Genomic DNA, 14,766 nt, shown 5'->3' on the forward strand with positions numbered 1-14,766 from the left:
TTGGGTAAGAATTAAGTAAAATTAGGTAGTTGTGAGTTGTAGAGTTTTGATTGGAGGATGAATTGGGTAAGAATTGGGTAATAAATTGTACTCCTTCCACTCTTATATTCTATAGATTTTAAAACCTAGTTATTGTATTGCATCCCAAGAAAAGTTTGTTACGCTGATGCATACGGTAGCAGCCTAGCTGACAATCTTGGTTCCCGTCCTGCAGCCTAGCTGACAATCTTGGTTCCCGTCCTGCGTTTTATACTACCACATGCATGTCCTAGCAACCTGTACCTATCTGACCTCTACATAACCATTTTTATTGTATTTCATTGTCAAAACTTGCTTATTCCAAGAAAACAATCTAAAATGACATTCGTGAAGAAGGGGAAAACACCAACAGTTTTTAAGACCACCATGGACTATCACCTGTTCTGAAATCGGTTTCCGTCCATGGAGCAAACACCACCTTGCCATCGTCTATATTCACATGAGCCAGTCCTAAAGACTGTTAATACATGAAGTATTGAAGTTGCATTAGCAACGAATACGTGAAGGAAAAAAGCTTCTACACATGTTTTTTGAATTACCTGAGTAGCAGGACCACTAATAACTTTACCCTCATTGTTGTACCGAGAGCCATGGCAGGGACACATAAACTTCTTCTCTACTGTGTTCCATGGCACAATACACCCCAAATGGGTGCACACTGCATTAATTCCAAATGTCACAAGAGTTCCGTTGTTCTCCACTATAAGATAAGTAGGATCTCCCTATAATTCACATAACAAAATCACAGAAAAATGCTGCATACAGACTACTTAAAAACACATCGATTCTAATACCAATAGTTTTATGGGGATGCTTGGATGGAGGTTTTTATGTAAATCCATTCAGCCATTCTTGAAGTTACAATAATCAAATATATATAGAGTTTGACTGAGTCTGGTTCTTTAAGAATTTGATACATATTATTTTGCAAAAATCAGAAAAGATATTTAGTGAAAGAAGTGAAAATATCTAACAGTCCATTTTGTTGGGCTGGTAAACAATAATACAACTGAACATTTAAAACTTAAATAGTCAGATAATCACAAGTAGAATTCTATTAAACCAGGAAGACAATTTTTAATGGTGACATCTAGCTACAAATACAAGATAGCATGTTCCAAAAACACTAAAAGAAGCGTAGCTGCTAGCTAGTTGGATGAGATCTGTTACCTTCAAGCCTTGAGTAAGGGTTCTGTCACCAGGTCTATTGGTCTTTAGCCATTCTGATGCCGTGATATCTTCACCAAACTCATCCTTAGCTTTGGTACTACCTTCAGAAATTCCTAAACTGTTTCGATTCAGCAAACATAAAACTTTCAAACACACCAATATATAAAAGCAAGAAACTGAAAAGAAAATATCAAACAAGTTCTTTTGGTCTCAGTCTTTCAAGGGGTTCAAAGGCAGATCTGTTGTTAAGGTTTCATCATTCATATTTATTTCATCAACACTTTGGGTTTCAAACAGAGAGTCATAATATGATATGAGGACTAAGCATGAGCTGCTCGCGTTCTTCAAATTATCATCTGTGATCTGTTACTTTCACCATCAAAACCTAAAACACAGTAGTTATTCAAACGATTCAAGTAGCATGTGTTGGTGGTTACTGTGAGAAACTGACAGTTACAATCATCAATTATGATTATTATTGATCATAATGCATCTTTGTAAGAAATTCTTTATATCATAGTTCAAAGTTCAAACCATCTTATAGTAATTAACTATATTTCGACAGGCAGTCATAAAAAACCATATGTTAGTTACATAAAGGTTATTTTTACACTATTATGTTGGATGATTTGTGTAAATGAGCATAGATTTCAACGTACAGATAATGCAAAGTTCCTGTATTTCGATTTGGGATGATACAAAGGGTTTATTCTTGATTTTGGCAGTAGCAAGAATCAAGTTGCAAGAGAGTTTACAATTCGTGTTTGTATATTTCATACATATAGAACACCTAACATGTGAAACTTATCTGTAGTTAACACTGCCAATAAATAAAAAAAAAGTTTCCAGAAGTTAAAACTTAAAAGTGTATTGCAAATAGTTACAGCAATGGCAGGTACACTTGGTCATTGATCGTTTAGTTGTTGATCGACGACTAACCATCAGCGACAATCAATGTTGTTGGGATAAACAACACTAAACTCGCTGATTTTCATACTGCCACAATGGGCATTGGCCCTGGACACCACTATATCGTTATTCACTTATACTAACTTGTGTGCAATGTGCACTCCACACCTCCCAACCAAGGGTGGATCGAAAGGGTACCCACGGGTTCAAGTGAACAACATGATCTTTGTAGTGTTAAATTTGATAAAAAGTTGTAATATCTTATTACATATGCACGGGGTTGGCATATATACTTTGTAGTTTGCATCACAAATATTATTTAGTTGGCCCATTCCATTCTTACTCGTTAAAAAGTAAATTGCCCACCTCACCACACTTAAGGGGCCGTTTGGTTCCCAGAATTGATAAGAATTTGGTGGAACAAATTTCAATTATCTTCCTTGTCATGTTAGGTAAAGATAGGAAATTATAAATTACATTCCCATGAATCCTGAGAACCAAATGACCCCTTAGCCTTGGGTCCGCCACCGCCCGAAACCATTTCAGTGTTCAACTTAAATCCCACAATTATGCTAAAATTAGTAACACATACTTAAATCCCATAATTATGCTAAAAGTATAAGTTTCTATGATATTTGACAAAATGGTGAAGAAAAGAAAACAAACCAGGGTTGAGGGGTAAAGAAGGGAAGCAACATGGTGGCGGCGGGTAAACCGACAGCACCGAATAACAACAAATTCATCAGACTCCTTCTATCTGTAACAGGTTCGGTCGGGAATCTTCCAGCCACCGCAGCCTTCATTTCTTTTCTGACTGATCTAACAGACATTGGCATTTTCCCTAATCTGGTCGGTGACAACATTTCATGGTTCTTGCTGCAGCAATACTGCATATATGAACTTAAAGTAAATTTTATAAAATTTGATCCGTAAACAAAAATTGATCAAAGTGAACTACTAATACTATTACTTCACCTGAGAAGAAGAAGTGGTGGCAAGATAATATCTAGCAGCAGCAGCCGCCATATTAATGGGATACAAAATTGAAGATGCAAGCAATAGTAAATGCAAACGCCAAGTACTTACTGTGGTAAATTAATTCTGGTTAAATTTTGGAGATGGAATTCTTTCTCTTTGGGTGATCTATTTACTCATACGAATATACTTTAATCATTTTTTTAACCTAATTTTAGAATACAACTTGGCTCAATTACTAAAACGCGAAAAAGTACATCTATCCAGGACAATCAATAGTTTTAACAAAAAACCACTTTTAGACTTTGAGTTTGTATTTTGTTTCATTCTTATTGAATTTGTATTACTAAAACGATTTATGTCAAACATCTCTTTTGTATCGTGTGTGTATGTAAGTTTAAAATCATACATCTTTTTAATCACCTTAAAAATCAGGAGAAGATTTTTAAAATAAAAAACAACTAAACTTTCGCATTTTATTCTTCACCTTAAAAATCAGGAGAAGATTTTTAAAATAAAAAACAATTAAACTTTCGTATCTTATTCTTTTCACTTCTTCCCTTTTCACACTTTAAAAAATCTTAAAAATGCATTTATAATTTTCCTTTTTCATCTCCTTTATATTCCACGCTTAAATAAACTAAACAATATAAAGTGTGTTTGTATAAAGTTCAAATTTGTTTTTTACCATTTAATTTAATTTTAAAAAATGGTTGACGTGGAAAAAAATGTTCCCATTTAATTAAAATGAAAAAGCTTTTTTTACATCCATCTTGTCACATTGAAATCACATGAAATGACATATTTTGCTACTTATATAAAAATACTGGCTTAAAGTCTAAACAAAAGGATTAATTACTCGGTTGATAGTTTATTTTGCTAGGTTAAACAACAGTAGTAACATTTTGGTTTAGCAAAATAACTCAACTACTAAATTTTGTGTTGTAACAATTTCTATGCTATATAGTTTACAACCGAAGTAGTAGGATTAAGAGATAAATAAATAACACATACTAGTCTCATGCTTTTCCTTGTTCTATTTTATTAGTGGCATTTTGAATTTCTAAAACTGTAAATCAAAATGTCACTAATAAAATAGACAGGTGGGTTGTGGGTGGTGGGGTTTTTTTCAGTTGTGACATATGGGTTGTTTCCGGCGGGTGGCACGGCGGTTTCCGGCTAGTGGATGACGGTGGCTGTTTCCGGCGGTTGGTGGTTGTAGACCAGAAGTTGGAGTGAGTATGTAGAGAAGGTTTGAAAAAAATGATAATTGTAGGGCTAATATGGTATTTTGTAGATTCAAGGCTTCGTGGAATTAAATTCCATCACACCCTCCCAAAGATTTTGATTCATATGAATGAAGGAATCTTTACATTCAGTGGGAATTAAATTCCTTCATATTTTTGTAACCAAACATGAAATGGAATGAAATTATATTCCAATTCCATCAAATTCCTTTAAAATATGCCAACCAAACACGCCATAAAGCCATGAACGTCAATTAAATAGGTCAACGGGACCAGAAGTGGATTGATTCTGTGGGCTAAAATGATACCGGACCAATACTAAAAAAATATGGGTTATGATGGATCTGGGCCCGTCTTGTACTTTTTCTTGATTGTAATATTAATTGGGATAATAGTTTACTACTTTACTTGCCTCAGTTTTTATCCATATGTTACAATTATTTTGTATTATATTATATATGGGTACCCATTACCCGAAAAGTATATTAACTTTGCACAAGTGTCTAAAAATTATTCAATCACACCAATGACAAATTATAAAGAGTGATGGAACATAGAAAGTGTATCAATATTACCAAAACAAGCATATCATATCACACACATAATAATAAGAAACAAAACCAGCCCATCAAGATAAAATATGACACTAATATATAAATTCTGGCTAAACCTTTAAAAGCAAACACGATATTCTAAATTACCACTTGAAACATGAACAAAAATCTGAAAGGTAAGCTACTGAGCTCCAGATTGAATCTATCTGACACTCCTTGAACTTGATGGTTAAACTTGGACTTGAAAGCATTTAAAAGGTGAACTCAGACTTGAATCCATCTAAAATATGAACTTAATTTGAGTTTATTCCATTTAATATAGTTGAACTTGAATATGAACTAAACTCGTTGATGTCTAAACGCAACCTAAGATAATACATATGCTTACTAAATTTCCTATAGATTCACTTGTTTAACTTTCAGGCTTTTGGTCTACATAAGGCGCAGCCAATCACGCATACAAGCTTCTTATTCATTCAAGTTGTCACGCATAAACGACACAAACTTGGGTTTTTGCAACCCATATGAGAAAACATGTATATTTCCAACATACAGCTCTAACACAGTTCCAAATCTCACCAAGTCAATTTCAAAATCAAAATATCATATCTCAATTATGATATAATAGCATATAATGCAGGTCATTTGGTTTCTCATGACATCTCTTCTCCAGTTGTACTAGAATATGAATGAATAAAATCACAAAATGGGTTATATCCCCTAAAATGAGTTAATGCAATGATCACTGATGAATAGTTTTGGGATCAAAACTTTTGAAGTTTACCTTTGCATCAGCTAACAGTTATACGGTGTTTCTCTCGTATGCAAGTGTGACTGGTAGTGGGTTCATTCGTTTCTAAAGCTGCCAAAATGAATTCCAAAACAGTTGCATATAGGCCATAGGCAGATGAGAACACGTTCCATTAGGCTATACCGATCACTCAATAGCTCATTTCCATCCATCTTTCCTTTCATCTTTCCGACACCCATTCCAGACATTTCTTTCCACTCTTCTTCTGCTTGTCTCTTAGGATTCAGCATATAGTCTGCAATTATTTATTGCAAAGATTATGATCATATCTATATAACGCTTTTTTAAAAGCTGATAACTTGTATTCACATACCGACTATGTAATGTGTCTTTAGTTCATCAAGGCACGCTTTCACTTCCATCTGTAGCCATATGGACATCAGTTAAATTATAGTCCACAAAGAAAAAAGATTATTCTGTTTATTTGTTCTATTTAGGCCCATTTTGGCATAATCTGATAGTTACAGAAACTAATGAAGATGCATTTTGGCAAAAATGTAATAAAAATAACAAGGTAGCAATAGTAATACTAACCTTTTCGACACATCCAAAACTGTAAATGCTATGCTTAAACTTTGAGTACATATCAGGTTGTACTCTGTATGAAGTTACAAGAATAGCTGCTGCTGCAAGTGTAGATAGCCCGAATTCTGTGAATCTTATATCTGATCATTCATTCATTGTAAGAAATGTAAGTATTAGTATATCAAATCCAAGACACTTATAGTAGATGCTCATTATCAACATACATATATACATGTATATATCAAGTTATAACTCAAAAGCATATTTGATTAATTATTACCTTTTTGAATTTCAACGAGTAAACGGGAAACAAGGATTCTTGGACCATTTGGAAATACTTGCTCCGGATATTCCTTCTCAAGCTTATGTTGCAGGATATAACTCAAAAGCATCGGTGTCACTGCTCGTCGTCGTACCTCCTTATTTAGGCCTTTCATAATCTCACGCTCCATAATCATAACGTTGTCCTCTTTTTCCATTCGGCCGCGAGTTTTCTATATTTATATAGGCATATTTCAGATGTAAAAGCACACAATTACACAACTTAACTGATATATATATATTGGATATAAAGACACACAAATATACAATGCTATACAAACACACAAACAATGTATGAATTTTTTTCAAAAACCGTATTATTTTTTTGGAACCATCCCACCTAAATACACAATTAAATACAAACACAAACACACACACAATCAATGTATGAATTCCGCCAGAAATAGTAGTAATCTTTAGTGTTGGACTGTTGTTGGTTTGACCCACTGAAGGCCTGCAGGGTTTGACAATAAATTCCACATATATGTATATGGTGATCAAGAAACTAACCCAAAATTCGGTGAACAAGTAGTTTCCGAAGCGTGATTTGAAAGCAATTGAAACACAACAGAAAACAAATAGCTCCAAATTTCGTTCAAACCCGAAACCATGTAACACCACCTGCATATATATCAAAATGAAATCAATTCAAAATCTTGATTTTGATTTCAACAACTTCGATTAATTAAAATTATTGTAACTATATACATACCGGGATATCGCCATTTCTTGATAAGAAATGATCAAAAAAGTTCAAAGCAAGATAACCCACCATCATATCAGGTTGACCCCGTGTAAACTGTTTTTATATATATACATCAAACAAATTAATATAAATTTATCACTAGAAAACGTAATCGATCGATAATGTGATTATAGAAGTAATATGTACTAAAGTTAGTACCTTTTTGATATATGGAAGTGCGATCGATCTGATTATGATAAATTTGGGTTCTTTGGAGTAATGTGGAGCAATCATGAACTCATCTTCATCGAGATTGAAGTATTGTTGGCTTAGAGATCGATACGTAGTGATTTCGTGTCGGTTTTGTTGAATTCGGCTCATTGGATCGAATACCATTTTCGGGTTTTTGGTTTTCTTGATTTTTCTGGTGATGTTGATTTGCCAGAGGGGAGTGAATGAAAGTGGAAACGGTTATTCGAGTCAGTTAGGGAAGGCGGGAAATATAGTTAGCTTTAATTTGTTTATTTTCCGATTTTGTAGAAGTAAATAATTACACAAGTGGTATATGTGGTTTTCATGGATTTTATTTATCACCTCCAATCTTTTCAAAATTTACCCTGTTAGTTTTGCTGTTTTGTTTTATTGTTTATCAATGAATGAATTTCTATAGATGTCATATGCAAAAACTAGTTTATCAATGAATGAATTTCTATAGATGTCATATGCAAAAACTAAGGGAGAAGATTGGGAAGTTAAGAACAATAAGTTACATATGCAAAAACTAGAAAGATTATCCGTGCAAATTACTTTTATTTTAACGAATTAGTTGATGAGTTCAAATATGAAACTAGTTATTTTAGTTGATGCTTAAGTGGGGTAAAATAGGAAAATAACCTAACCTAACCTAATATAATATAAGTGGTACTTTTGTTTTCTACTTTATCTAATAATGGTTTTAAGAGTGAGGGATGATTAATGTAATTCATGCAATTCATTATGACCATATATGTAATTCAGTAATTCCCTTTTAACAATGTCGTCTTTACCGCCATCGTTGTGTCGGAAAAAAAAATACGCATGTATGCGGGTAAAAAAGATGATGTACGGACCAGAAAGACCCCATAACTTCTGGGCCTTAGGCCTAAGCAAAACACATAGTCAGTTAATCATTTATTGGACTTATTAGTAACAAGTTGTTGGGCCAGCTTATTTTAACTGGTTTCTAAACTCTGAAGGAATCAAATACTTCCCTTTTCAATAAAGGTTCTTTTTCTCTATTTCATTTACCAAGAGTCCAAGATACCCTTCTTTTCTTGAACTGTATGTCTGTATATATATTTAAACATTTGCTCAAATGGCTATAGGATATAGGCGTATAGTTACCTAAAAACGTAATAAACTAAATAGATAATATGATTACCCTTCTAAATTTTACTTGAACATAATTGCTCAATATTATTGTGTTTTCTCAAATATTGTGATTTTTCCTTTTTTTTTCCTCGAAAAAACGGCCATTGCCATGCTTTTATCAATCCGCAAGACCAACATTATAATTCATGTATTCAATCTGGACAGGACCAAATTTTACAAAATATACTTCTTTATTGACAAATACCTTTTTAAATTATTAATAATAATAAGATAATTCCTTTAAAATATTATTTTCAGATTTTTGTGAATTTTTAGTAAAGATCTTCTATAATCTTTTTGGTCAAAGAAAGGATCAGATTAATATGCATATTGTCTTGATGAGTAATTTAAGTTACTCCCTATTATAATTCACGTGCATATCTATTAAACAAATACTCATATTTTTTTTTAAGGTGTGGATCATTTAATTGTCCGCACTAAGGGATCTAGCTTACGTTGTCTTAACCGGGTCCGTGTCAGAGAGCCCCCTCACCCTCAATACCTAGTTGGAGGAGAAACTCTCAACTAAACCATCCGAATACACAACATTTAATTGAGATAAAAATTTACTCTCTTTATAAGACTCATACCTGTTTTACTGAAAAATATTATTGCAAATTTCCTTCAAATATCCATATGTAGCCAAATAGAAAAACAAACTCTTACTATGTAATATTTACTACTTCCAATTCCAATATATATTTCTTATAAAAAAGAGATAAAATATTTCAAGTTGGTTGATGCGATATATTGGAGTATCATTTGGACTTAGATATTTGACTAGTAAGAAGTCAACAATCAACGCAAAATATATGATTTTCACAACTATCAAGTCTTCTAAAGTCTTTTTTATTGAAGTGGACGTAATAAAAGTAGTTAAGAGTCAGAGTCGTGGACAAGGCTTACTTGACCGGCAACAACATAATGAAAGTAAGTAGATCAAATATAATTTAAAATATAAAGTAAAATCAATATAAAATGATTTAAAGCTTACGAATGAGTAAATGAAACTCTAAATTCATGGATATTGACACATTTTTTATTGTACAAAAATACTAATCGGGATACCCTTAAATTTGAATAACTCAAGTTAGTCCACTTGAATGATCAAAGTCATATATCATCTATAATAAAAGGGGAGTATATTACAACAAAATTTAATCATCTACAATAAAAGTACAAACTATCTTATACAGTATATAACTGTATTATGCAGGGTTTGTTATAAATAACTAAAATTTGTTGTACTAATATCACTTCCCATCATAAAATAGTCCACTATCAACTAAAATGAGGATCTACTTTCTTGAGCTCAGAATCTCAATTTGAGACTACCTGAAATAATCAAATAATAATAATAATAATAATAATAATAAGCGATATGTCACAAATATACAAACAAAACCATATGACATATTAAATGAAGCGATATTGTTACAATTTCATATTTTAAGAAACTTTTTGAGTTCAACCGTTCAAAAGAAAAGGGAAATGCTAAATACAGCCCTAAGGTCTGTATTTAACGTGTATAAAAACATTTGTACCTTCCATATTAAAAGTCCACCCCTTGATTTTCATGGTAAATGTACAAATAATTTATACACCTTAAATACAGCCTTTAAGACTGTATTTAGCAAACCCCAAATAAATATTGAGTTCATTAAATGCAATATAAGTAAGGCACATGTTTGGATAAATATTACCTTTTAATTAATTATTAAAAAGTTGAATAAAAAATTAATTCTATTTTATGTAACTAATCGGGACTTTATATTTGAATCTCGAATTTCCTCTTCTGTTATTACATGTAATGTTAGATACGATTATAGATGGATCTCAAAGTGTTCCTACATACAAATTTTTGGTTTATTAAAAAGGAACAACAAAAAAAAGTGCCACTTTGTTAGTGTTATAAACAACATCATATGGATGGCTAGAATGCTATTTAGTCCCCGGTTCACACATTTTTAATTTCCATGTTTAGAAGTGCGCATCAGATGCTTTATGCGTTAGTGTCACATGTTTCCTACATGTTCTTATAATAATCGTACATTAATGGACAAATATACTTTAATACTGTGATAATTAGTTTGTATTTTTATACCCTAAAAAAGATTGTCATTACATTACATCCAAAAAATGTAATAATAAATTGTACCAAAATCTAAAATCTAATCAGCCACAGCATATGCTAACAAATGAATGGTCAACATAATGCCGCGATCTATTTATTAATAAGTTCAAACACTAGTATTCAAATCAAATATGGGGCCTTTTTTTTTATTTCATGTTCCCTTTTGTTGCTATGGAAAAAGGTTGGGATCACAAAGAAGAAACATGCCAATTTTGAATATATGTATGCTAGTCTTTAATGCTTTTAATCTAAAATGAAAAGAATATAAGGTGCAATGTAAAGATTCGATAAAAACTAAATGGTCCTCTTACTATTTGCTCATTTATGTATTCTCCTTTCTACATTTTGAATATGCATTAACAATCCTTTGCGATAATTTGCAAGTCATCTTGATTACCATGTCAAGCTCTCTTGAAATGACAAGTGACAATTGACAAAGATTCACAAAATTATCAACACCGAGTCTCATTCATTACTAGATCCTTAAGGATTAAAATTAACTAGGTTGTACCTAAATATGCCACCATATTTATCATCAAACAACTTAATGTCCTCTGCTGTCAATAACATAATGTTAATTATGTCTCCTTTTTCTTTTCTTTTTTTTGTTGACATTTTACATACAATTTGTTTAAAAAAAAGTTATGTGTGTCGACATTAACCCATCAAGCTAGTGAATCCATTTTATGTAACGTAATTATACTAGTAATCATTTTTATATCTGCAATCAAATTATAGACGTTTATAGATTACGTAAACGACAAGCAATAAGTACTAGGAAATTTTGATCGTGGTCGAGATCATCACTTTTATGAAGCATATCCATGCTCAATAAAACAAGTTTCCAAGCATAAAATTAACAGATGTCACCTATCCACACAACAAAATTCCTACACGAAAGTAAACCGATAACTAAACGTGTAAGAATAAAGAACGATTCGACACAACTAACTCATTTATTATGTACATCCATATTTAAACTCTCACCGAATTTCTTATATTGTTGTGCATCTTTTGATTGGAGTTCGAGTCATAAACACAACATACATGACTAACATGTTTAATAAATATCTTTTAACAGATTAAACAAACAAGTTGGGATGCTCGAGACTTTTAACATAATATAGTAATTCAAACTTGCAAACCCATAATCGACACCAATCGTTGGTCTCACAACTAATGAACCAAAGGTGACACTATATAAAAGTTTAGGGGTATTTTCTACCACACAAAACACCAATTAAAGAAGTACGAGTATTTAAATATGTGGGAGGGTGGGAAGTTGGGCGGTTTTTGTAACTTGTAAGAGAGTGGAAGACTAATTGAATAGCGGCAATTTCGGCCACTTTGATCACCACTTCGATTTCTCTCATCAAACAAACATTTTCTTCTCTTTTTATTTTTTTTCTCCCTTTTTCTTATCTTCCCCTAAATACATGCAAACCTGAAAAAAAATTCTATCAACGATTAGTATCTCTCTCTTTTTCTTTCTCGACATGACGGATGATAATTACAAGAGAAAGAAAAAGAGAGGGAGAAAAAACAATTTTTCCTGTTCTTGTTTTCCTTCATTAATCACCCCGACTGAACATAATAACAATTGTTTAGATAATGATAATGATGCCCATATTACTAAAAATGGACGTGTTTTGATCCCTCTTGACAATGATCGCGTGGTTCGTAAACAATCTTCTCATCGTTCACACATTCCTCGCTTAGTTAAAGCGGTTTTGTTTGGTTCCTTGATGGTTAGTTTAATTTAATTTCATGTTGCTTATTTGGTTTTATTCATTATAACCGCTTTGATTTTTTGCATATCTGTAGGATTGGGTAATGTTGATGTTATTAATTGTTCGCGTAATTTTTATATCATTAATTGACATATGTATTTTTGTTATCTATATGTATGTTTATGTATCCAAAAACTGATCGATTTTCTAGACTAATATATGTTTGTCCCGTTTTTATGTTAAATTGGAACAGGCAAAGAAGATTCATAGGAGTAGTTCATCCAAATCTTCTTCGATGGCTTCTTCGGACACAAATGGATCATACATAACATATGACAAAACCGGCGATGATGACAATAATACGTGTGTTAAGGAATGTAACGATAATACGGACGAGACAAGCAGTCGTTGTCGTTCAAATTTATTAACATCTTCTTCGTCGTCGTCGTCAACAAATTGTTCTTCTAATTCATATACAACTTCTTCATGCTCGACGACGTCCACATTTTCAACTTCTCGGTCATCATCTCAACAAAAATCATCATCTCAAATAGATTTAGTCGATTTTAGACACCCCGATATTTCATCCAAATCATTTCTTCTTGACCAAAAAGTTTCGTCCCGATTAATGGACCATCCACGTCATCATTTGAGACACCAAGATTCATCCGCTTCCGTTTCACTACCTTTGTCGAACCCAAAACCTATGAAAAAATTCATTCATAAATCTTTGTCTTTCCAAAAAGGAATATCCCAATTAGATTCATTATTATTAGATTCTTCTTCAAGTTTCCCTTCCTTGACAAATTTAAATCGTGATAAAATCCGTAACAATAATAATGGGAATAATATTCTTTGGTGTTTTTTTCTTTTCCTAAGTCTTGTCGTTTTGGTAGTTTACGGAAGGATTTTCTCGATTTTATGTACATCAACTTGGTTATACTTTGTACCTTGTTTACGCATCAAACGAGTAAATTCGTCTACCAACATGACCGCATTTGTGGATACCGATTCGGAACAATACAAGAAGAGAGTCATCATGGCTGGATTACTTGATAGAACTCGAAATCCCTTCCGATAGCCATGTATGAAACATATGTATGAAATGTGTGTATAGATATACTACTTCTTTGAATAAAAAACTATATCTATTTACAGAAATGATAAGGTATGATTTTTTAAGTATGCATGTGTAATGGAAACTTGGACCATTGAGATAAGGATCAAGGGAACAACTACTCAATTATTTTACTACTTGTCCCAAACACTATAAATAATTAATCTTTTTTCTTAAAATGGATACCAATTGAAGGTTTCAATTATATGTATATTAGTTAAATCAGTCCGGCTTTAATCCGGACATTTTTAATAAAATTTTAAAAACAATAAAAGTCTAAAAATATATATATAATTATTTTTGTTATTGATATATTATAACTCGACTTGAAGAAATTAAACTGATTAACACAATAATTTATATATATTAGTACCTATCGCATTAATAAAACGTAAAAAGAAATTTATGATATTATATAAAAAAGTATTTATTTTGTTTCTAATAAAAAAGAATAAATTTGTAGACATCATAAATAAAATAAAACATTTTGAAAATAAATTTTATTAATTAGATATGACATCATAAATAAAATAAAAACATTTTGAAAAAATTTGTAGACATGTCACATCATAATTGTTTCTAAAAATAGTTTAAAAAACAATCATTCCTTATTATATATAAAGATATGAGTCATATGTCCATGTGATGCGGTTGCGATTATAGTCATGGCGCGGGGGTGTTGGTGGAGGCGGCAATAGTGATAAATGTTAGTAAAGTAATTGATGTTAATGGCAATAGTGTAGTCATTCTAAGGATTAGGAGATTTATGTTGTAAATTATTTCATTAAGGGTATTATAGGTATATTATGTAGATATGTTTAAATTAATGAATAAAAGAGAGAGACAAGTTAGGTAATTCAATTTCTTAATTGAGATTTACAAAAAAAACTTGTTGCTTTATTGGATTGTTCTCTATATATATGTTCTTATTTATTGTCCATAGGGTGGCAATCAAATGAGAACGAAATTAAAATGAGAACACCTAAAAACTACAACTTGATGCAGTAAAAGTCCATAAAACTGACATAGTGCATAACTAATTATCATTATTTAAGTGTTTAACAATACATTGATCCGTCAAAATCGAAAAATCTCGTTTTTTGTTGGATGCATCATATTGATGAATATGCATCCAAGAT

The 14,766-nt window shown here is 31.9% G+C and overlaps 2 protein-coding genes across 3 annotated transcripts; one reads left to right on the forward strand and one right to left on the reverse strand.

Annotated features, from left to right (window-relative positions):
- Positions 1–294: 294 nt before the first annotated feature.
- Positions 295–3,338, reverse strand: LOC122593279 (cytochrome b6-f complex iron-sulfur subunit-like). Of its 2 annotated transcripts, XM_043765670.1 has the most exons (5): positions 3,094–3,330; positions 2,785–3,005; positions 1,210–1,327; positions 579–761; positions 295–496 (listed from the first exon to the last, which is right to left on the reverse strand). In XM_043765670.1, the coding sequence occupies exons 1-5, from the start codon at positions 3,142–3,144 to the stop codon at positions 395–397; spliced, it is 675 nt and encodes a 224-aa protein (XP_043621605.1). In that variant the 5' UTR covers positions 3,145–3,330; the 3' UTR covers positions 295–394. The 2 variants fall into 2 exon arrangements, with proteins under 2 accessions (XP_043621605.1, XP_043621604.1); XM_043765669.1 differs by having other exon boundaries at positions 295–761; positions 3,094–3,338.
- An 8,764-nt stretch (positions 3,339–12,102) lies between these two features.
- LOC122594290 (putative uncharacterized protein DDB_G0277255) lies at positions 12,103–13,671 on the forward strand. The gene is made up of 2 exons (XM_043766768.1): positions 12,103–12,528; positions 12,764–13,671. The coding sequence occupies exons 1-2, from the start codon at positions 12,277–12,279 to the stop codon at positions 13,589–13,591; spliced, it is 1,080 nt and encodes a 359-aa protein (XP_043622703.1). The 5' UTR covers positions 12,103–12,276; the 3' UTR covers positions 13,592–13,671.
- The last annotated feature ends 1,095 nt before the right edge of the window (positions 13,672–14,766 follow it).

The sequence above is a fragment of the Erigeron canadensis genome, chromosome 3 (assembly GCF_010389155.1).
Source record: "Erigeron canadensis isolate Cc75 chromosome 3, C_canadensis_v1, whole genome shotgun sequence".
Taxonomy (NCBI): domain Eukaryota; kingdom Viridiplantae; phylum Streptophyta; class Magnoliopsida; order Asterales; family Asteraceae; genus Erigeron; species Erigeron canadensis.

Bases quoted from the DNA above. Each gene is read 5' to 3' on its own strand.
- LOC122593279 (XM_043765669.1), bottom strand. From the start codon at position 3,144: ATGGCGGCTGCTGCTGCTAGATATTATCTTGCCACCACTTCTTCTTCT. The intron at 1,328-2,784 runs GTTTGTTTTCTT...GAATCGAAACAG, and splicing joins TTCTTTACCCCTCAACCCTG to TTTAGGAATTTCTGAAGGTA. The intron at 762-1,209 runs GTAACAGATCTC...TGTGAATTATAG, and splicing joins CCCTTACTCAAGGCTTGAAG to GGAGATCCTACTTATCTTAT.
- LOC122594290 (XM_043766768.1), top strand. From the start codon at position 12,277: ATGACGGATGATAATTACAAGAGAAAGAAAAAGAGAGGGAGAAAAAAC. The intron at 12,529-12,763 runs GTTAGTTTAATT...AAATTGGAACAG, and splicing joins TTTTGTTTGGTTCCTTGATG to GCAAAGAAGATTCATAGGAG.